The sequence below is a fragment of the Enhydra lutris genome, unplaced genomic scaffold (genome assembly GCF_002288905.1).
Source record: "Enhydra lutris kenyoni isolate GAN:26980312 unplaced genomic scaffold, ASM228890v2 scaffoldscaffold7, whole genome shotgun sequence".
Taxonomy (NCBI): domain Eukaryota; kingdom Metazoa; phylum Chordata; class Mammalia; order Carnivora; family Mustelidae; genus Enhydra; species Enhydra lutris.
The window spans coordinates 45,224,829-45,247,785 of NW_019154091.1; the positions used below are offsets into that span (position 1 = coordinate 45,224,829).

At 38.1% G+C, this 22,957-nt stretch overlaps 1 protein-coding gene across 1 annotated transcript in view; it reads left to right on the forward strand.

Annotated features, from left to right (window-relative positions):
- Positions 1–22,957, forward strand: part of LOC111142259 (AE binding protein 2) — a 66,848-nt gene that overhangs the window by 6,280 nt on the left and 37,611 nt on the right. The window contains exon 2 of the mRNA XM_022495305.1: positions 18,685–18,892. Within this exon, the coding sequence (XP_022351013.1) occupies positions 18,685–18,892 (208 nt within the window). The remainder of the gene's footprint in view (positions 1–18,684; positions 18,893–22,957) is intronic.

Consider the following 22,957-nt stretch of genomic DNA (forward strand, 5'->3'; position numbering starts at 1 on the left):
GATGCGGGACTCGATCCCAGGACCCTGAGATCATGACCTGAGCCGAAGGCAGCGGCTTAACCCACTGAGCCACCCAGGCGCCCCTGAGCCTTAGTTCTTTAACTGCTAAAAAGAGGTTTTACCATGAAGGGATTGTATTCTAAGTCCAAATGAATTCCTATTAGAGTCCTATGAACTTTTCTGAAGAATCCACACTATTTGAATGCTTGCTTCATCCTTTTTGTTGTACGGTAGTATTCCTGAGAGCAGGGACAGTTTACCTCTTTAGATCCAAACATGGTACCTTGAATATGGTGAGTACTTAATTAATTATTAGAATTAAATTGAAACAGCAACAATAGAATTTATATAAATAAAGGAGACTATAAACTGAGGGCCAGGAATTGGTGCCTTTGGTTGGATCATTGTATTTGGTATTGATAAGTTTAAAGTTATTAGGTCAGTGTACTCCAATAAAGCCTGTGAGATCTGATGCAAAATTTCATGTGATTTCTCTGAGAAGATGTCAGCAACTTCTATCAGATTTTCAAGAGGTGGGTCTAAGTTAAGAACTACAAATTTAGGGGTGCCTGGCTGGCTCAGTTGGTAGAGCTTATGACTTGATCTCGGGCTCATGAGTTCACGCCCTATGGTGGGAGCAGCGTTTACATAAAAAACAAGGGGCACCTGGGTGGCTCAGTCGGTTAAGTGTTCGACTCTTGACTCCCCTTTTTTGCCTAGGTCACGATCTCAGGGTTGTGGGATCCAGCTCTGTGTGGGGCTCTGCACTGAGTATGTAGTCTGCTTGAGATTCTCTCTCTTCCCTCTGCCCCTCCCCCTGCTCACATGCATGTGCCCCCCTCAAATAAATAAATAAAATCTTAGAACAAGACTAAAACAATTTACCAACTTAGAGGCAATCCAGAGGTGCATAATAAATGTTGATTAAATGGTTGTGGACAAGTCTATCAAAAAAAAAATGTTGGGACATTTCTGAAATTGTGGATTTTTGTAAAGGTATTTTTATAAATGAGTTTGAGTGTAGAAAATCTAAAATGGATAGTCACTACAGGGCTTTTTTCCCTAAATCATTGTTTGTTTTTTAAAATATGATTACTGGGGCACCTGGGTGGCTCAGTGGGTTAAAGCCTCTGCCTTCAGCTCAGGTCATGATCCCAGGGTCCTGGGATCGAGCCCCACATCGGGCTCTCTGCTCAGTGGGGAGCCTGCTTTCTCCTCTCTCTCTCTCTGCCCGCCTCTCTGCCTACTTGTGATCTGTCTGTCAAATAAATAAATAAAAATCTTTAAAAAAAAATAAAATATGAATACTTATTTGACAGAAAGTGAGTGAGAGAGCGAGAGAAAGCACAAGCAAGGGAGCAGCAGAGGGAGAAAGAGAGGGAGAAGCAGGCTCCCCAGTGAGCAGGGAGCCCAGTGCCAGGCTCAATCACAGGACCTTGGGATCAGGACCTGAGCTGAAAGCAGAGGGCAGACGTTTAACTGACTGAACCACCCAAGTGCCCCTCCTAAATCATTGTTAAGAAACATTTACTGTGGGGCACCTGGGTGGCTCAGTGGGTTAAAGCCTCTGCCTTCGGCTCAGGTCATGATCCCAGAGAGTCCTGGAATCAAGCCCCGAGTCTGGCTCTCTGCTCAGCGGGGAGCCTGCTTCCTCCTCTCTCTCTCTCTGCCTGCCTCTCTGCCTACTTGTGATCTCTGTCAAATAAATAAAATCTTAAAAAAAAAATAAACATTTACTGTATAAAAATGCATAACATTTTACCAAGGTTAAGTGGCAATTTTGAAGTTAAGGAAGGAGAAAGTGTAGGGAGAACGGTGGTTTAAGACTGTGATTGAGGGGCGCCTGGGTGCCTCAGTTGGTTAAGCGGCTGCCTTTGGCTCAGGTCATGATTCCAGGTCCTGGGATGGAGCCCCACATCAGGCTCCCTGCTCAGCAGAGAGCCTGCTTCTCTCTCTCCCTCTGTTTGCCGCTCTGTTTACTTGTGTTCTCTCTCTCTGTCAAATAAATAAATAAAATCTTTAAAAAAATTAAAAAAAAAAAAGACTGATTTGAGTCAGAATGTGTGGTTTGAGTTCTGGCTTTCACTTAAATGGGGTGACTATGGGACAGTTATTTAAGTTATTTACCATTTTACTATTCAGGTTTCCCATCTGCAAAAGGGGGACAGTAATAGTTAACTATCCTGTAAGATTGTTATGGGGATTACATGTAGAGTATTTGGCACACAATCTATTTTATTAAAGATTTTATTTATTTGTTTATTTGTCGGGGTGGGGTGGGCACAAGCAGGGGGAGTGGCAGGCAGAGGGAGAAGCAGGCTCCCTGCCAAGCAAGGATGTGGGACTGATGCTCGGCTCCATCCCAGGACCCTGGGATCAGGACCTGAGCTGCAGGAAGAGGCCTAACCGACTGAGCCACCCAGGTGATGGCAGGAGAGATTTTCAGAAAGCCTAAATGAAACATAGGAAGAAAAGAGCCTAAGGTGTTCAGACTTCCTGCCTAGGTCAGAGGATTCACATTCGAACTGGGAAATAAGAATGGCTAAAGTGGGATTTTTCATGCTAATAACAGATGTGTGCAGTTTTTCTGTGTAGGTTTGTAAATCAGTTTCTATTACCTCTCCCCAGCTTCTCTTTGTAACTCCTAATCCCATTCAGGTTTTTTTTTTTTTTTTTTTTAAGATTTTATTTATTTATCTGAGAGAGAGACAGTGAGAGAGAGCGTGAGAGGCGAGAAGGTCAGAGGGAGAAGCAGACTCCCCACGGAGGTGGGAGCCCGATGCCGGACTCTATCCCCAGATTCCGGGATCACGACCCGAGCCGAAGGCAGTCGCTCAACCAACTGAGCCACCTAGGTGCCCCCCATTCAGGTTTTATCTCAAACATTTTCTTAGGCAGACTATCCCTGATTTCTTTGTTAGGCACAATGCTAGCATTCCCAAATTCTTCAGTTGCCCTTTTTACAATTCGAGTGTTGTTTACTGTTTATCTCTCCTGCTAGAGTTTATGCTTCCTAAGAATAGGAATCATGTCTCTGATCTTTGTTCTATCCACAGCACCTGGCACAGTGCCTGATGCTTATTTTAGGTGGTTTTTTTGTTTTTTGTTTTTTTTAATATTTTATTTTTAAGTAATACCTTCACCCAGTGTGGGGCTCAAATTTAGAACCCCAGGATCAGGAGTTGTATGCCCTACCGACTGAGCCAGCCAGGCACCCCTTAGGTATTTTTAAATGTATTTTGAATGAATGATTAAACTTCTGTGTTACAGGAAAATGTGGCAAAGGTAGAGAGGAAATTTTGGGAGCTGGGAGACCAATTAGGAAGTGGTAGGAATAGTACAGGTCTGAAATGAAGAGACTTGAACTAGAGAACAAATTAGGGAAAAAGTCATGCTTAGGAAACTAAAGAAAGGAAACTAAAGAAAAATTTCCTGAGTGGCTTTTAAGAAAAATATTATGTTATTATTTCTGAGTAAAATGTTTTTTTCTTGAGGATTTCATTGGAACAATAGCTTGCTTATTTTTCCAGCCACATCCATAACTAAAGTAATTCAAGGACAAGTTAACCTGAACTTAGAAGGTATTATAATTTAACTTCTCAGAAGTTGTTTACCTACCTGTAAAATAGAGTATCTTAGTGTTGTGATTAAAGGAGATGGAATATGTAAAGGGCCTAGGGCTGTATTTAATTTGTAGAGTCATTTATGCTTCCATTTCTTATGCAGATAGATGTGGAAAGAAAGCTTCCGGTGAGAATCAGTAATTGATATTACAGTACTAGCTTTACTAGAGACTGCTTGCAAATCATTTCATTTCTCTGAACTTCAGATTGATTCTTTTCCTTAAAAGTGAGGGTTTTAAACAATATAAAATAATTTGGAGTTCAAATGTGGTGATTCTGATGTAGACTGGCAAATGCTCTATTTTATCCTTCCCATAATTCAGAATATCCCAAGCCCGGCTTTGCTATATCCAGAATCTCAAAGATACTCTTTACATACTTTCTTCTGGGTTCAAAAATCACCATAACTTATGGTGTCATGTTGAAATATCCATTTGTGTTTGCCTTTTTTAGGCTATAACATTTTTAAGAATTAAAATCTGGTTCTATTTATTTTTATACTCCCATTACTTACCAGCTGTCCTCAACTATTGCACTGCCTGTATTCAGAACTCAGTAATTGGTTGGATTAGACTGAATCTGATACATATTTCTGAATGAACCTGATACATATTTCTTCTTTTTCACTATCATGGCTGTATGAAACAGGAAGGAGAATCATTCTATGCCTTATATCTTCTGCACTTCTTCTTCTTCTTTTTTTTTTTTTAAGTTGGTTTACTTATTTATGTAATCTCTGCACCCAGTGTGGCACTCCAAACTCACAACCTCAAGATCAAAAGTCTCCTGCTCTTGTGACTGAGCCACCAGGCACCGCTTCTCCCATTTCTTTTCTTTTCTTTTTTTTTTTTTTTTTAAAGAGAGAGAGAGAGAGAGAGAGAGAAGCAGGCTCCCTGCTGAGCAGAGAACCTGATGCGGGACTCGATCCCAGAACCCTGAGATCATGACCTGAGTCGAAGGCAGTGGCTTAACCCACAGAGCCACCCAGGCGTCCCTCTCCCATTTCTTTTTAACAGCATTTGTAGAAACAGTATTTGAAAAAAGTTGTGATTTTTGAAAAATTTAAAAAGCAGACTTCCCCAACTGATATTTTGTTTCCCAACAAAAAAATAAATTTAGATACTATCTTAGGAGAAAACTCCTATTCTGTACTTTGTTTATGAATCTGAGCATTTTGAGCTTACTGGAAGGATTTTATGAAGTTCAATTCATTGCATCCTCACAAACAACTAATGAGGCGAGGAAGTGCAGACATTAGAACGTGCCCAGAGTTACAGAGGTCCTTGAGAATGTAGGCAGTCTAGGTGTGCTCGTAGCTACCATACTGCCTAGGTGATTCTTGTAACCAACTTTGGGGAAGTTTAATGAAAACACTATTAAGTCAGTGGCTAGTTTAAATTTCAACTCTTGTGCAAAGTATAACTTAGGAGCTTGAATTCATTTGCATATCTGGGCCTCATTTTCATTGGTAATTATAATATACATGGCCTAAATCCTTTTTAAGACTATGAAGTATAAAAGTTGATTTTTAAGTGTTGTAGTTATTCAGTCTCTAGGGGAATAGAGTGTCTTTATTTGTATTTTATTTAAGTTTAATGCTTTTCGAAGTCCCTGTCTTGCTTTCTGGTTTTCATTTATGTTTCAAATTTCTAGAAAGATGAAGTGTTAATAATTAGAGAAAATACAGAGACTTTAGAAGGGTATTTGTATTTCTCAGTAAATACATTTACTATATCATTGCTAAATTATAAAATTTTTGTCATTACTTTATTTTTTTTTAAATTTTTTATTTTTTATAAACATATATTTTTATCCCCAGGGGTACAGGTCTGTGAATAGCCAGGTTTACACACTTCACAGCACTCACCATAGCACAAACCCTCCCCAATGTCCATAACCCCACCCCCCTCTCCCAATCCCCCTCCCCCCAGCAACCCTCAGTTTGTTTTGTGAGATTAAGAGTCACTTACGGTTTGTCTTGTCATTACTTTTTATAAATATTTGTTAGAGTACCGAGAGTGGATGAATCAGCAGTAGCAGTAGATTTTTTTTAGTGCTTTACGTTCATGTTGGCAGTGATTTGAACATGTCTTTTGAGGTGTTGAGAACTCCTGTAGACATTTTTGCCAGAAATGTGTGTATTGAAATAATCTTTTAAGTAATTTTTGTGATTTAACACTAACTTAAAAAAAAACAAGTAAATGTGATTGCTTCTTACAAAATGGGTGTTAGTCTTCGTAGCAGATTTTTTTTACATACTGTCTTTACATACAGGCATTTCCATGGAATCTTTTTGAAGGTAAAAGACTAAAAAAGAAGGTAAAAGGTAACTCCTTATAATGTAATTACATTGAAATAGAATGTTTCTAGTGTTACAGTCTTTGTGAAGGTAATTGGTTGCTGATCTGGTCTTAAACTCCGTGAAAAATGTGGGTGGAGTAATCTTAAAGAGCAATAAACTAGAAATGAGAAGCAAATTTAAAATGATGTGCACAGTGGTAATATAAGAATGTAGCCTACTTGTTTTCCATAGGCTATATTTCATCATTGTTGCATAAAGTCCCTTTTGACCAATTTAGTGAATGCTGCTGGGTCTTGGGGAAAAAATCTTTTGTTTTTATTCAGAGAAATAATTGTAGGGATGGAGAGTAGTCTTTTTCTTGATTAGAAAAACCCATTTTAGCTTTTTAAATTACAGTGATAATAGCTTGTAATTACAGTAACAATAGTAATAATAATATCTTGGTTTTGGCTAATGATTTTTAGTGTGCCTCCAATTAATTTTTATGATTATCTCAGTATGACAAAGCCATGTATTTTACTTGCCTTAAAAATCCTGCTTAAATTTGTCACTAAAAGTATGAGCATTGACTGTGTGCAAGGCTACACTACATAGGCTTAGGAGTTTACCCTAAATGAGAGACTTTTAGGTGATTCTAGTACAAATTACGCAGATCAGAAGGAACCAAAATAGGGCTTTACGGAAATGTGACTTGAGCATATGTAACGCATGTGATAGAACAAGCACTTGTTTTTACTTTCTTTGTTCTTTTTTACTTCTTTTCCCCCTTCTTTATTTTTATTTTTTTGTTTTAAAGATTTTATGTATTTATTTGACAGATAGAGATCACAAGTAGGCAGAGAGGCAGGCAGAGAGAGAGAGGAGGAAGCAGGCCCCTGCTGAGCAGAGAGCCGATGTGGAGCTCAATCCCAGGACCCTGAGATCATGACCCGAGCCGAAGGCAGAGGCTTTAACCCACTGAGCCACCGAGGCGCCCCTTTCCCCCCTTTTTAAAAGGTTCTATTTATTTGTGAGAGAGAGAGCTGGTGCAGAAGCAAGGGGAGCCTCCAGTGGCAGAGGGAGAAAAGGATCCCTGCTGAGCAAGGGTCAGATGCTGAAGATCCCAGGACCTTGGGATCATGAGGATCATGACTTGAGCCTAAGGCAGGTGCTTAACTGACTGAGCCACACAGGCCTCCCTTTACTTATTTTTTCTGATTGCTTCTGAGTTTAAAGGTTTAAAAGCTTACAGCACCTTGGCTGTTTGGAAGGCAAAACCAGGTGGCCTTACAGAAATCTGATGTGATCTAAATTCCTTTATCCCATTTAAAACCCAATCTCTAATTTACTGTTTTTTCTTGATAAAGAAAAACCAAAGTGACTGTCCCTTTGTCCCAAGACAAGTGAATATTTGGAGTTGAATTTTATGTTGACACTGTCAGGCTCCTCTCTGTTTCAGTGGCTTAAGTTCTAAATTTGGGACAAGTTCTACCTGAGGATAGTGTTGCTTTCTATGACCTTGAATTAATTTTTTTATGAAGCTAATTGACTTGGAGGAATCTTTATTGGTTGTTGTTGTTGAGAGAGAGAAGAACCCACAGAGGCAGAAGGAGAGGGAGAGAATCTTAAGCAGGCTCTTTGCCCAGTTCAGAGCCGGATGCGGGGCTCTCTTTCACAATCCTGAGATCATGACCTGAGCCAAAATCACAAGTGGGACGTTTAACCGACTGAGCCACCCAGGTGCCCCAGGAATCAAATTTAATATCTTGTTAGCAAAACTATCTACCTCAAAGAATCAAATTATATGTAAACGTTAAATATCTTTTGTGTTGTATGTGTTTTAGATGTACAAAAGCAAAGAAGCAACTTTTTGTATGGGCACACCAAGTGAAACTTATTCTGACATATGATAAGGGCTGCATTCCAGTATTTCTCAAATCTGTGGTTTCTCATGTTTTTCCTTTGTATAAATGTGGCAACTGAGTTGTTTGGCGTTAGCCTTTTGAATTTGTGCGACTTTGGGCAAGTCACGTAATTTCTATGTTTCAACCTCTTATCTGTTAAGTTGAGGATACTAATGTACCTATCTCATGGGGTTGTTGTAAATATTAAATGAGTTAATACATGTCAAGCATTCTTCCACTTACTATGGTTGCATGACAGCCAACACCAACATTTAGTGATTAAAAACAATTTTATTTTGCTTACAAATCTAAGATCTGAGCAGGGCTGGGTAGGTTTAGATCACATCATTATCATACTTGGTATCAATTTAGAACAACGGTATAAAGGCTGGGAAGTGAAATCACCAGAAAACTCACTTATGCACTCACCTATTTGTCACATGTGTGGTGCCTGGGCTGAGAAGACTGAAACATCTGGGACTCCCTGGCATCTCTCTCTAGCTCTGTGTACTTTTTTCAGGAGGTCTCTTGAGCATAGTGGTTTCAGGGGAGCCAGATTTCTAAATGTGGTAGTTCTGGTCTCCCAAGCTGTGTGTCCCAAGAGTGAGTCAGGCTGAAGCTGTAGTATTGCCTTTTATGACCTCGCCTTTGAAGTCTTGAAGTATCACTTTTGTAGTAGTCTCACGTTTGTTCACGTTCAAGGGGAGGTAATAATGGCCCCTCAGCATGTTCAAGGGGAGGTAGTAATGGCCCCTCAGCACCTTGATGCCATATTGTAAGAAAAGGATGTGGGAAAGTATATATGGTGTGGCCACCTTTGGGAAATATACTCAGTAAGTGTTAGCTGTTATAATAAAGAATAGGCGCTCAGATTTAAATAAAATACCTTACTTTGTGATGTAAATTTTGATTCAGTAAGTTCTATGATCTTTTTTTTTTTTAAGAGTCAAAATGTAACAGGCAGACAGTTCATAATTTTCTTGAAGTGCCTGTTTCCTTTAACTCTTTTAGTTTGATGACTTTCAATCCCATTGTCAATGTCTAGAATAAGGAGCAGGGCACAAAATTGTAGTCCATTCCAACAAATGGAGTTGAGAAATAGTAGAATTTCACTCTTAAAGTTGTATATTATCCATATAATATCAGGTATACAGCTTCACACTTTTCAAGAATACAGGTTTGTCCTAAATGGTTGACACTCTTGAATTTTAGCCTTTAATAATTTTGATTATAAGCATGGGAGAAACAGAGTAATCATTCTAGTAATGAGTGGCAATTTCATAGATGACAGTAACATAACCTGTTAGTCAAGTAACAACTTACCTAGTTGGGTGATTAGATTACAGATCCCTGGTGTGTGGATATAATGCTGTTTACCTACACTTTGATAAATACCTTGAAAATTATGTATAGTATACGTATTTCTATGTAAAACTATTACCAGTTAGAATTAAGCTAAGTTTATAATGCTTGCTGTGATCCTGTTAAATGTAACTTACAAATCAGAATTTTTATTTCCTTTTATCTCATGTCATTTTCTTCAGTCCATATGCAGGACAGTGTTCCATTCTTTTAAAGTAAGAATTATAGAATATTTGTTTTATAGTAAGATAGAAGTTTATAAACCTAAGACTTTCTAAAGATTGTATGGTTTTCATTGAAGAACAAAAATAAAACAGCCTTGATTCTTTAGAGATTAGGAAAGTTCCTTTGTGGAACCTCAATCAATGACTTCCAAATATTGAAGGAAGTAGTTAGATGCCTTGATCATCCTGTTTTCCTACTATGTTATTATTATTATTTTTTAAGATTTTTATTTTTAAGTAATCTCTACACCCAGTGTGGAGCTTGAATTCACAATTCCCAGATCAAGAGTTGCATGTTCCACTGACTGAGGCAGTCAGGTGCCCCTTCCTATTACATTCTTTAAGTTTATGGCACTTTTTTATCCTCTTCTGTCACTTATTCTGTGTATGATACAGCTCCATGTTTTCTGTTTTTGTTGTTGTTTCTAACTTTTTAACGTAAAAGTACTATCCATTTCATAGCTTGTAGTTTGACAGTTTTAGGACTATTGTTGAGAAAATAAACAATCTAAAAACAATTTACAGACTGAGTAGTGGATGAAATTTTTTTCCCCAAATGATTTTTTTTTTAAGATTTTATTTATTTATTTGACAGAGAGGGATCACAAGTAGGCAGAGAGGCAGGCAGAGAGAGAGGGGGAAGCAGGCTCCCTGCTGAGCAGAGAGCCTGATGGTGGGGCTCGATCCCAGGACCCTGGCTGGGATCATGACCTGAGCCGAAGGCAGAGGCTTAACCCACTGAGCCACCCAGGCGTCCCCCCCAATGAATTTTTTGTGTGGAACTCCAATGTCCAAGACATATTAAAATGATATTTTATTAGTATTTTTTATAAGTTCAAAAATTTATATTTATAAAGTAAGTCAGAACAGTAAAACTTAAGTGAATTTAAATTCAAAGTGCCGTTTATAAATGAATGTTACAAGTTTATGTCAGTTTTTTTTTTTTTAAGATTTTATTTATTTATTTGACAGACAGAGATCACAAGTAGGCAGAGAGGCAGGCAGAGAGAGGAAGGGAAGCAGGTTCCCTGCTGAGCAGAGAGCCCGATGCGCGGGGCTCGATCCCAGGACCCTGGGATCATGACCTGAGCCGAAGGCAGAGGGTTAACCCACTGAGCCACCCAGGTGCCCCACGTTTATGTCGGTTTTAGTATTTAAACAAAATTTCCTTATTCTGTTTCTTTAATTTTTTTTTTTTTGTCAGTCTCACCAAATGTTTTTTTTTTTAAAGATTTTGTTTATTTGACAGACAGAGAGCACAAGTAGGCAGAGAGGCAGACAGAGAGAGAGGAAGGGAAGCAGGCTCCCTGCTGAGCAGAGAGCCCGATATGGGGCTCGATCCCAGGACCCTGGAATTATGACCTGAGGCAAAGGCAGAGGCTTTAACCCACTGAGCCACCCAGGCGCCCTCACCAAATGTTTTAAGCCTTTTTTTTTTTTTAAAGATTTTATTTATTTGTCAGAGAGAGTGAGCACAAGCAGCAGGGAGCAGCAGGGTAGAGCAGGCTGAGGGAGAAGCAGACTCCCTCTGAGCTAGGAGCCTGATGCAGGACTCCATCCCAGGACCCTGGGATCATGACCTGAGCTTAACCCAATGAGCCGACTGAGCCACCCAGGTGTCCTCAACATTTTTTTTTTTTTTTAAGATTTTGTTTATTTGAGAGAGAGAGGCAGAGATAGCCAGAGAGAGCACAGTGAGAGAAAGCATGAGCAGGGAGGAGAGGGAGAGGCAGGCTCCCTGCTGAGCAGGGAGCCCAGTGCCAGCTGGATCACTGGACCCTTGGATGATGGCTTGAGCCTAAGGCAGATGCTTAACTGACTGAGACACCCGGGTGCCCCTCTTTGTTTTATTTTGGCTGCTTAGTCTTGAAAATTTGATTTGCAGATATAGGCAACTTGTCTTTCAGTCTCCAGATACTACACTTCGTTCTACTGATCAAGAACTATGAAAGGGGATTACTAGTAGGGAAATTCTGTTTGAAAAATATCATTACTTAATGATCTTAACTGTCTTTATATCACAAATGCAAAAGTGACTGGAACCTCAAAGTTAAGCAGTAAAACTCTTTTTTTTTTTTTTAAGATTTTATTTATTTATTTGACAGAGATCACAAGTAGGCAGAGAGGCAGGCAGAGAGAGATGGGGGAAGCAGGCTCCCCACTGAGCAGAGAGCCTGATGCAGAGAGCCTGATGTGGGCCTCTGTCGTAGGACCCTGAGATCATTACCGGAGCCAAAAGGCAGAGGCTTAACTCACTGAGCCACCCAGGCACCCCAGGCAGTAAAACTCTTAGTATTGTTCTGTGTCAGCCCTTTAATTAGTTATTAGTTCCCTAGGAGGGGAGAGCATGTAGCAAATAACTGAGTCTTCTTGGAAGGTGTTTAATTGGGTAAGGCGTAAGGGTGTGATTTGCAGATCTAATTTTATGTAAATGGATATGTGGAGGCCTAAATTAGATCTGCAGTACAGATCTCCAACTTTGCTAATCAATCACATATATATAGGAAATTAGGATATTTAAAGTTTTTTGAGTGACAAGAGTAAATTATACTTATATTCAAATTATACATCCATATACCTTCAGGCCCCTGTTCTCAACCCTCCTTTCAGGTTAGACATTTCAGGGACGTTTGGGTGGCTCATTTGGTTAAGTGTCTGCCTTTGGCTCAGGTCATAATCCCAGGGTCTTGGGATCAAACCTTTTATTGGTCTCCCTGCTCAGCGGGGAGCCTGTTTATCTCTCCCTCTGCCTGCCGTTCCGCTCTCTCTCTCCGTCAAATAAATCTTTAAAAAAAAAAAAAAAGACATTTCAGTAACTTAGAAATTATGAGCAGGGAGAAGAAAAGAACCCAAAGATACCAAGGAAAATCCACAATATAAATGACTTTCCTCATAGGTAACTGAAAAGAAGACTCCCGACAAGGCTTCTACCCATTGGACCTCAGATTCAATTTCAAATTCAGCAGTTACAATCAGAATAAAATAAAAATATTCCATCTCAGGAACATAATCTTTCCAATCTGTTTTAGAGAGAGTCATTTAAGCTTTGATCCAGAACAGTGGTTCTCAGACCTTTTGCTTTTAAAAATCCATTTGTTTTCTTAAATGTTGAGGAATATAACTTAGATCTCAGTAAAGCTATTCAAAAGTTACTGAAAAAATAAAAAACTTTCGTTTATGTGGGTTATATTTATCACTATTACAGGAGCAGAAATTAAGACCAAGAACTTAGAAACATTAATTTAAAAATGAACCAATTATAGGTAACAAACAGTATTTTCTCTCTGTTTTTAAGGAGATTCCCTGCCCAGTGTGGGGCTTGAACTCATGACCCTTAGATCAAGAGTTGCATGCTCTACCGCCTGAGCCAGCCAGGCACCCCTAAACAGTATTTTCTTCTTCTTCTTCTTCTTTTTTTTTTTTAAAGATTTTATTTATTTATTTGACAGAGATTACAAGTAGGCAGAGAGGCAGGCAGAGAGAGAGGAGGAAGCAGGCTTCCCGCTGAGCAGAGAGCCCGATTCGGGGCTCCATCCCAGGACCCTGAGATCATGACCTGAGCTGAAGGCAGGGACTTAACCCACTGAGCCACCCAGGCGCCCCCCCAAACAGTATTTTCTTAACATAGAATAACTTTTCCAGTTTAAAAAAAATTGAAGAATGATGTTGTTTTATATCTAATGTCTTTAATATCTGGTGTAACAGCTAGTTTTCATATCAACTTCTGCATTCAGTCTGTTGCAATGAATTGTTTGGTTGAACTATTTGAAGACTATCTGGCCTCATACAGATATTTAGTTGGAAAAGGAAGGCTATTTTTAATAGCCTTTTTAGGTTAATTTTATGCCTGTTTGATAAAAGGGATAGTGTTTTGTTTGTTTGTTTGTTTGTTTTGCAGTGTTTGCAATGTGGAATCTGAAACCGAATCAGTGAACTTTTCTTACTCTGTTACATGAAGAGCCTGATCTGTCCTCCATCATGATAATATAACATCCATGTATTGCTTCCTCTTTTCTCGTATTTTGTCATTCAGCAAGCTGCTCTTTACTTTTCAGTGTTGGCAGCCCTGTCAGCTGTGGTCATATCCACCACACAGATGTTTTGCTCGACAGTAATTTGAGTTCTCAAAAAAGGGTCTATTAATGTAGAGTGACTTGGCCCTTGAATTCTCAGAGGAAGTCATTTTCATAAAATCTGTGTACTTTAGATGTTGGGGTAAAAACGTCTGGTGTGCCAGGTAGTTTCTTAACAAGAGGAAAAGAGCCCATGGAAAAGAGGGAAAAGGGAATGTTGTTAGGTTGAAAATGTCTCATGTCCTTCTCTAAATACTGCATTTGAATTTCTAACAGCATGTGTTTTTTTGAAACTTAGGGATTATCTGTTGTCACAGGGTGTGCATGTGTGTCTGTGAGTGTTTTTGTGTATGCTTTAGTTTATCATTTTGCAATGGGAGACACTTCCCTTGCATAGTCTGATTGGTCTTACTTGGGTAATAATGGTAAAAGATCTTTTAGAATTTTACTACTTACACTGTGGTAGCAGGAGTATCAACAAGTAGCTGCTTGTTAAAAATACAGTATCTCAGGTCCTACCCCCAAATCTACCAAATTAGTATCTGCATTTGCTAAGATGCCAGGTAATACATAGAATACTGAGAAACACTGCTTTAGAATTATTGTAATTACCTGAATAAGAGTGCTTTTTCTGGCTTTGGTTTTCGTCCAAATACTAGACTGCTTTTATTCCTGTTTTACAGAATCAGTAGGTATTCATTGGGAAGGAGAACTGAGTGAAAAATTTTAATATATTTACTATCCTAGGAATATTACAGGATAAGTGGAAGGAATGTGCCCTTCTAGTTCAGATCATCTTGATATCTTACTGTTATAGGAAGGAGGAGGACATTTTTCTGTGACATCTGTGACTAGCTCAGTCCTGTCAAAATTGAAATTAACTGTACCTTATCTCCTGTGCTTTTCTGCATCAGGACTGTTGCCTTTATCAGTCTTAGGAATGGAGAGAACTGCTGATTCCAGCAGGGGTCTGGGGCCAAAAGGGAGCCTGGAGACTTAGGATTTGGGCACTCCTAGAAGTTGGAGAAAACCTAAGAGGGACTATATGGCAGGACTCATTTGGCCCTGCTACGGAATGGGAGACTTTGGGGATGCTGCACATGTGTGACGGTCTCTTGATCAAGTCTTCTAGGGCCTGGGACCTGTCTCTTACCTCCTCTGCCGTTGCATTTGCAGCTTAGCTGACATTGATGGACACAATTCGTGCTCTTAACATCAGCATTATGCCATCTTTTTATGAGGATCTGTATCCACATGAAGTACTATGTTTCAAGTGAAAGATACTGCACATAGACTAATTACCTAGTGCTTAGTGTTTATGGATATTTGGACTTACAAGGTTCCCCTTCTATGGTAAAATTAATAAGCAAAAAATGTATACTAAGCACTGTCTTATATAAGACTATAAGGTAGTCTTATATTGCTAGTTGGATATATTAAATAATATATAATATAATATAATATTATAGTAAGTAGAGTCTCTTGACCTTTACTTTATCTAATTTAAGGAGAAAATTGGTTTCATTTTCTTTTTTTTTTTTTTTTAAGATTTTGATTGATTGATTGATTGATTTGACACACAGGGAGAGATCACAAGTAGGCAAAGAGGCAGGCAGAGAGAGAAGGGGAAGCAGGCTCCCTGATGAGCAGAGAGCCCGATGTGGGGCTCGATCCCAGGGCCCTGAGATCATGACCTGAGCCGAAGGTGAGGCTTAATCTACTGAGCCACCTAGGCACCCCAAAGATTTTTTTTTATTTATTTGAGAGCATGAGAGGGGGAAGGACAGAGGGAGAAGCAGACCTGCTGCTGAATAGGGACCCCTATTCGGGGCTTGATCCTGGAACTCCAGTATCATGACCTGAGCTGAAGGTAGTCGCTCTGGTTTCATTTTCAACTAATTTTGGACTTTTACATAAAAGCAGTACAGGTATGCGATTAAAAATTATTCAAAAGGTGTATATAGTGAAAGTTCTCTCCTACTGACCCTCCCTTCCCTCCTCCAAAAAAACATGGACAGTGTTTGTGTATCCTTTAAAAGAAGTTTTGCCTTTAGAGGATAGCTGTGTCTATATCTCCCTCCCTGATTTAGGTATGGAAATTAGAGCATTACTGCCCTGCATTTGTGTGTGTGTGTGTGTGTTTACACTTTGCTATACTTTAGAGATTGTATCAGAAGAGGTCACTGAGATTTCTTTCTTTCCCTAAGATTGTTTATAAATTGAGTGTGGTTGGTTGTTCACTTAAAACTATTAATATTTTATTTGCCTTTGGTTTACAGAAGTATTGAGTTTTATAGTCAAAATGTTTTAAAATACATGAAACAAGCAGTAAGAAAAATATTAAGGGCCTCATGAAAATTGAAATTTCTTTTTTTTTTTTTTTGATTTTTTAAATTTATTTATTTGACAGAGAGAGAGATCACAAGTAGGCAGAGAGGCAGGCAGAGAGAGAGAGAGAGAAGGAAGCAGGCTCCCCTCTGAGCAGAGAGCCCAATGTGGGACTTGATCCCAGGATCCTGAGATGACCCAAGCCGAAGGCAGAGGCTCAACCCACTGAGCCACCCAGGCGCCCGAAAATCGAAATTTATTTATTTATTTATTTGTTTGTTTGTTTGTTTGAGGGAGAATGAGTGAGAGAGAGCATGAGAGAGGAGAAGGTCAGAGGGAGAAGCAGGCTCCCCAAGGAGCTGGGAGCCCGATGCGGGACTCCATCCTGGAAGTCCGGGATTATGACCTGAGCCGAAGGCAGTTGCTCAACCAACTGAGCCACCCAGGCGCCCCGAAAATTGAAATTTCTAAGGCTCAAATTAAAATACGCATTTCAGTGTAGAAAAACAGTTTATGCAAAAAACAAAAAATATGAATAAATGTTCAGGTATTCAAGAGGTGATTTGCATTTGAGAGTTTAATAGAGATTATAAAGGGACAAAAAAAAAGAACTAATCTCTACACCCAGTGTGGGGCTGAAATTTACAACTCTGAGAACAAGAGTCACATGCTCTACTGATTGAACCAGCCAGGTACCCCAAGATTACAGAGTTTTAGAATGAAGTTTTAGAGTTTACATTTGGAATATATATATTGACTGGTAGATAGCCGGATGAACTTATGTGAACATTCTTTTTTTTTTTTTAGATTTTATTTATTTGTCAGAGAGGGAGAGAGAGGGAGCGAGCACAGGCAGACAGAATGGCAGGCAGAGGGAGAAGCAGGCTCCCCGCCGAGCAAGGAGCCCGATGTGGGACTCGATCCCAGGACGCTAGGATCATGATCTGAGCCGAAGGCAGCTGCCTAACCAACTGAGCCACCCAGGCGTCCCTATGTGAACATTCTTTAAAGTAAAATCTCAGACATTTTTCATGTCTGAAGCAACCTAAGAAACATTTTTGGTAGTTACTTTATTTTTTTAAAGATTTTATTTATTTGAGAGAGAGAGCGTGCACATGAGGTAGGTGGGGGGGGGTTCAGAGGGAGAAGCAGACTCCTTGCTGAGTAGGGAGCTGGATACTGGGACTCAATCCTCCAGGGACTCCAGGATCATGACCTGAGCTGAAGGCAGTCATTTAACCAGCTGAGCCACCCAGGTGCCCTTGCTAGTTTTTTTTAAATGGGTGCATAGGGTGTTAGACACAAATCATTATTAAGCTTCCTTAATGAGGAAGAAGGGAAAAACAAAACAGAAGCTTACTTAATAAGTTAAAATTTATTTTGACTTTTACGTATCAGCAAATAAGTTTGGTTATAGGTGAATGTTCTTATTTTTAGAAGGTGTATGCTTAAATAATTGTGGCTGGAGTATCATGTTGCAACTTGCAGATGATTGAGCGGGGAAAATACAGCAAATAGGACAAAATGAAAATTGTCAAGTTTAGATTTAGATATACTTTTCTGTGTCGTTGAAATTTTCTGTAATAACTTTGGAGTAGGGACGCATGCCTCTTAAAAGTTAAGTTAATAGAACTTTCATAATTTTTGTTACTTAAATTGTAAGCAGATACATAGCTTTTGATGGATTTTAACCTGCAAACATTCTTACTGTTGACCCTTCTGTGTTGAAACTATTTTCCTGTAGTTTCTGTATTGGGAAGATACTAAAATGAAAAAATTTTTTGATGAATTGCTTTTAATTAAACAAATATGTTTATTTATTTATGTTAGAAAAAGAATGAGCACGAGGGAAGGGGCAAAGGGAGAGGGAGAGAACCTCAAGCAGGCTCTGCATAGCATGGAGCCTGATGTGGGGTTTGCTCTCATAGCCCCGAGATCATGACCTGAGCCAAGTCGGATGCTTAACCTATTGAGCCACTGGCACCTCTAAAGATTCCCTTTTTTAAGATTTTATTTACTTATTTGATGAGTCACATACTCTTATTGACTGAGCCAGCCAGCTTCCCCTAAACTGATTGCTTTTAAAAGGGAGGCAAAAGTATGTTACATTTTATTAAGATATGAAATTTTGGGCATTCAGAATTACTTCTATTACTCTATTTCTACTAATATGTGATTTTCTTAATAAAAGAGTTACTAATATGTGATTTTCTTTAAAAAAAAAATTGAGGGCCAGGGAAAGACATTTTATTTTGACTTCAGTAAAATCGGGGAAACTTTGCTTGGACCCAGTTTTCTCTCTTCTTCTCGTTTATTTATTTATTTATTTAAAAGATTTTATTTATTTGTCAGAGAGAGAGCGTACAAGCAGGGGGAATGGCAAGCAGAAGTAGGCTGAGGGAAAAGCAGGCTCCCTGCTGAGCAAGGAGCCTAGTGGGGGACTTGATCCCAGGAACCTGGGATCATGACCTGAGTGGAAGGCAGATGCTTAACTGACTGAGCCGCCCAGGTGTCCCAGGTTTTTTATTTAGAAGAGAAGATACAGCACAGTTTCCCAAACTTCTTTGAGATGGAGAGAGGTGGGCTGTGACAAGCCGTCGAATCCTCAGATTAGTGAATAGAGGAAAAGGTTTTGGATTAACAAGTGATTTACAGAACTGTAAAGATACCCTTGATTCTCAGTTATTTATAGCTGGAAACTATTACTTGATTTGTACATTATTGCCAACTAAATAATTTCAAATCAGTGTTGTTTTCTAATAGAAAATATGGTTAGTATGCTTTGTATGGAGCAGAATGTCAAGTAGTAATCTTAATTAAGTATTTATAAGATCATATTCATGTTAGTGAATTTCTAGGAATAACACAGCCTTTTTTCTTCTTTTGTAGCATAAGCAGTACTATAATGGATGTAGACAGCACAATATCCAGTGGGCGTTCAACTCCAGCAATGATGAATGGACAAGGAAGCACTACTTCTTCAAGCAAAAATATTGCCTATAATTGTTGTTGGGACCAGTGCCAGGCTTGCTTCAACTCTAGTCCAGATCTGGCAGATCACATCCGTTCCATACATGTAGATGGTCAGCGAGGAGGGGTTGGTTTTGTCATTTCTTTTTTTCACTCCCTGTTTTCATTAGTTTTATTAATTTATAATTGCTAGTTGGGCTTTTTTTCCTCAAAGTAATTTGGGATTGTTTTTACACAGGCTTTATTTTTTCACAATTTTTTTCTTTTATTTCCCACATACTTGATGGAATCAAATAGAGAACATATGTGTTGGATTTTAATTTGCCTTTAGACAAAATTAGACTTTCTAAAATATAGAGGGAAGAAATTTTATTTTCTAAAATATAGTGGTAATATTAGACTTTCTAAAATATAGTGGGAATATAATAAACAAATGCCACCTATTCCAAGTTACTAATGTTTTAAGTTGAGGACATTTGGGAGTTGGCACTGTCTAGGATTTGTTTTGTTAGAGTGGTCCTAAATTATCTCTGACGCTGAAATTAACTGGAGAGATTACTGGTACCAGGATTAATATATACAGTTCTGTTAAATGACAACTTGCATTCGTATTTGTGAATGAGAACTGATCATCTTTTCCCAGGTTTTAACAGAGCTGACTTAGAAAGTTATGATTAGTGAGAATTGACCTATGCCCTTTTAGGAATACATTTAATTGTGTCCATTTATATAATTTTTATTGGATAGTGAATTAAGAGCTAAGTAAATTAAGTGAGTCAAAGTGTAATGGATCAAAGTATAATGTTACTTATAATTTTTTTCAACTTTACTAGGTTTGTCTTGAATAGTTACCACACTTAAGTGCATTTTCCTGAAATTAATGCCACATTGTAAGTACAGATAAGCTTTAGGCCACATAATCTCCTATCACCCTGCCACCACTATTGAGATAATACTGATATTAAAATGGTTAAGATCATTATGGTTTAAGGAAGTGGGTAACTCTTTCCAAGGTTGCATTGATTGATCTTTTTTAAAAAAACATGCAACAATATAAGCATGTCTTCAACATTTTAACAGGTGGTATTTGTGCGTTAGAATTTCTTTTAAGAAATATTTGCCATTGTCACAATATGTTGTAATGTGTCAGCAGTCTTTTGACTACATGAATTTGATAAGTAAAGATTTGTCTTAATAGATTTGATTTTGATGACAGATGGTATATTAATGAACTTTGCCCATCATATGGTATTTTCACTTTCTAACACAGCCAGCTCAATGGTTAGGTTACTTTTCTAATAATCTTTTCCCTTCTCTCATATTTCAGATTTTTAGGGTGAACTGTCAACCAAGTTGGTTTCCTAGTTACTACAGAGTTGCCTTTTGTGAGTCAGTGCTTGATGTCACTTGGAATATATCAGTAAGATAGCCTTTGAGCCATAGCATGATGCTTTTTTAGTTACTCGACTTAGCAACTATATATAGGATCATCAGAGTGTAGATTACTGGGCTTCTCTTAGTAGGTGTGGGAGAATTTCACATTTATAATTGTTGGATCCTACATGTTGAGGAGTGGTGTACAGCCTTATGAGAAAATTTTTAGCCTTTTAAGGATCTGTAGAAAAAATAGAGGTGCAGACTTTATCATGTAATCACTGCAGGTGTATTTACTTAATTGATATCAAAGAGCTAGGCATGAAGTCTTGGTATTTCTATTAGTATAAACTTGCTGAAATGAACCTCCCCGCCCCCATGTCATTTCTTGAATGCATATTCATAAAATTACTTTATTGTAAGATTGGCTAATTTTAGGGTTAATGCTGTTTTGACCACAGAAAGGAGCCCTGATCCTTGAAGGACATTAATTGCTGAACTACAAATGTTAAAGATTCAGAGGAATGGAGAAAATATGTTGAAATCACTTTTTACATACCAGTCACTGGTACATAGACTAAGCTTTCAGAATGAAAGTATGAATGAAACTTTGAAACCTATACACAACTATGTAACAGGAAATCTTGATCTGGTTTTGTGCTTAAAATAGAGTGGGTGTCGGTTGGGACTTTTTTTTTGAATGGCCTCTTTGAAGGGAACTTTAAAAAAATAATTTTAACTGTTTTTAAACATACAGTTCAGTGGCATTAAGTACATTCATATTGTTGTACAACCATCGTCACTATCCACTTCCAGAATTTTTTCAGTATCTCAAAACTGAAATCTGTACCCATTTAACAATAACTTCCTAATCCTTTCTTTCCCCAGCAACTAGTAACCACTATTCTACTTTCTGTCTTCATAACTTTGGCTGTTCTAGATATCTTATATATGTGGAATTCAGCTGATTTTCATGACACAATTTTATTTTTTTAGATTTCTTATTTCTCTTCTTTCTACCCCAAGTGTTAAACTGTCTTGATGGAACGGAAACAAATGAGGAAAAAATTGGTACCTCTAGAGGATTTTATGCTTCTAATTATTAAGATGAGTTTTATTGGAGCAGTAAGTTAGCAAGATCTAAATACTATATTAATCCTGTTCTTTTTCTTATCCCACTCTAATTGTCACCCTGGGAAAATAAAACCATCAAGTAACAGCTTAGAAACTTCTTTCCCTCCCTTTAAGCTTTTTATGTTGCCATGTCACATGACTGTAATGATATTTGGAGGCTGAAATTGGGTAGAGTTTAGCTTTTCCTGATCTTTTCATATATCAAAGTGAGTATATTCTATTTCAAAAGTTAAACTAAACCTTTAAATACCAAATTATGAATGTAACATTTATTTATTTTTTTTAAAGATTATTTATTTGGTGGTGGGGGCACGGGGAGCAGGAGAGTGAGTCTCAGACTCTGTGCTGAGCACAGAGCCTGACCAGGGCCTCAATCTCACAACCCTGAGATCACTACCTGAGCCAAAACCAAGAGTCAGATACCTAACTTACTGAGCCTCTCAAGCACCCCAAATGTACCTTTTCATAAGAACACTTAAAGTGGGGGGGGGGGGAAGAACACTTAAAAGTGTTTGTTCCTATTTAAAATACAAAAACAAAGAAGCAAAAAAAAACAAAAAAAACAAAAAACCCTTTTTTTGTTAGGTATAGTAGAATTGTGTTCTTGGGTCCATACTTCTATGCATGACTGGATTTCAAAGACTAGACTGAGCTATTTTACTAGCCAGTATTCCTAATTCCAGTGTCCTCTTTATATCCACTGAAGTCTTGGTAGGTGGGAAACTTCATCTTGTAGGATTTCAGTGGTTCATTAACATCCATTAGTGTTCTGTTCTTTCTGTTTTAACTGTTTCTCACTTTAAAACAGTTGCCAGAAAGAAATCTGTTTGTTTCTTGATGCAGGAGTTATTTTACATGTGTCATTTGATTAAGTTCATTTTTGTGTATGTTCTTGGGTATTTGAGGGCAGAGGGCCCAAGGGAGATTTGGGGGGGAGGGATGATATTCAAAGACTTGAATAAGCTCAGTTACTTCTGTATGCTATATAAAAATGACATTTGTAGACACTCATGGTTAAATTGGAATGTTCCTAGGAAGTGAAATCATTAGGAGGTCACTTTGAGTTTTGATTACCTGTCTGATATCTTCTGAACAACAACATGAAATTGGTCATATATTTTGTAATAAAGGAGAAATACTTAATTCTTATAATTTGAGGGTTCTATTAAATATTATTGTCCTCTGTTTTATTAAATACCTTTTAATGGAGAAAATTGAAAATGTTCATTTAGTGTAGCTAAAAATAATGGGATACAAAATTATAGCTGTCACTTTAGTTCTTGGAAGAGCAAACTGATTTGAGACAAAATAATTACATATAAAAATACCTTATTTCTCTTCTGTTTGTTCACATCTTATAAAAGAGTAAGCTGGGTTTTTTTTTCTCAAATATTAAAGTTTAAGGGATCCATGAAATCATCCAACCCCTTCCTGACTTTAGATGGTATATCTTGTGCTTTATATAAAATCTCCTGTATCATCTTACTGCAAAAGGAATCTAATTCCTTGGTAAACCATCTCCTTTCCCCACCCCTGCATATAAATTATATTGCCTACTGGCTCTGATTTTAATTTACCTTACTATTAACTGAATTTTCCTTATGCATACTTAGATTCTGGCACATTTCATTGTATCCTTTTACAGTAGATTTTACAATTAAAGAAGATTTTGTTGGGATTCATT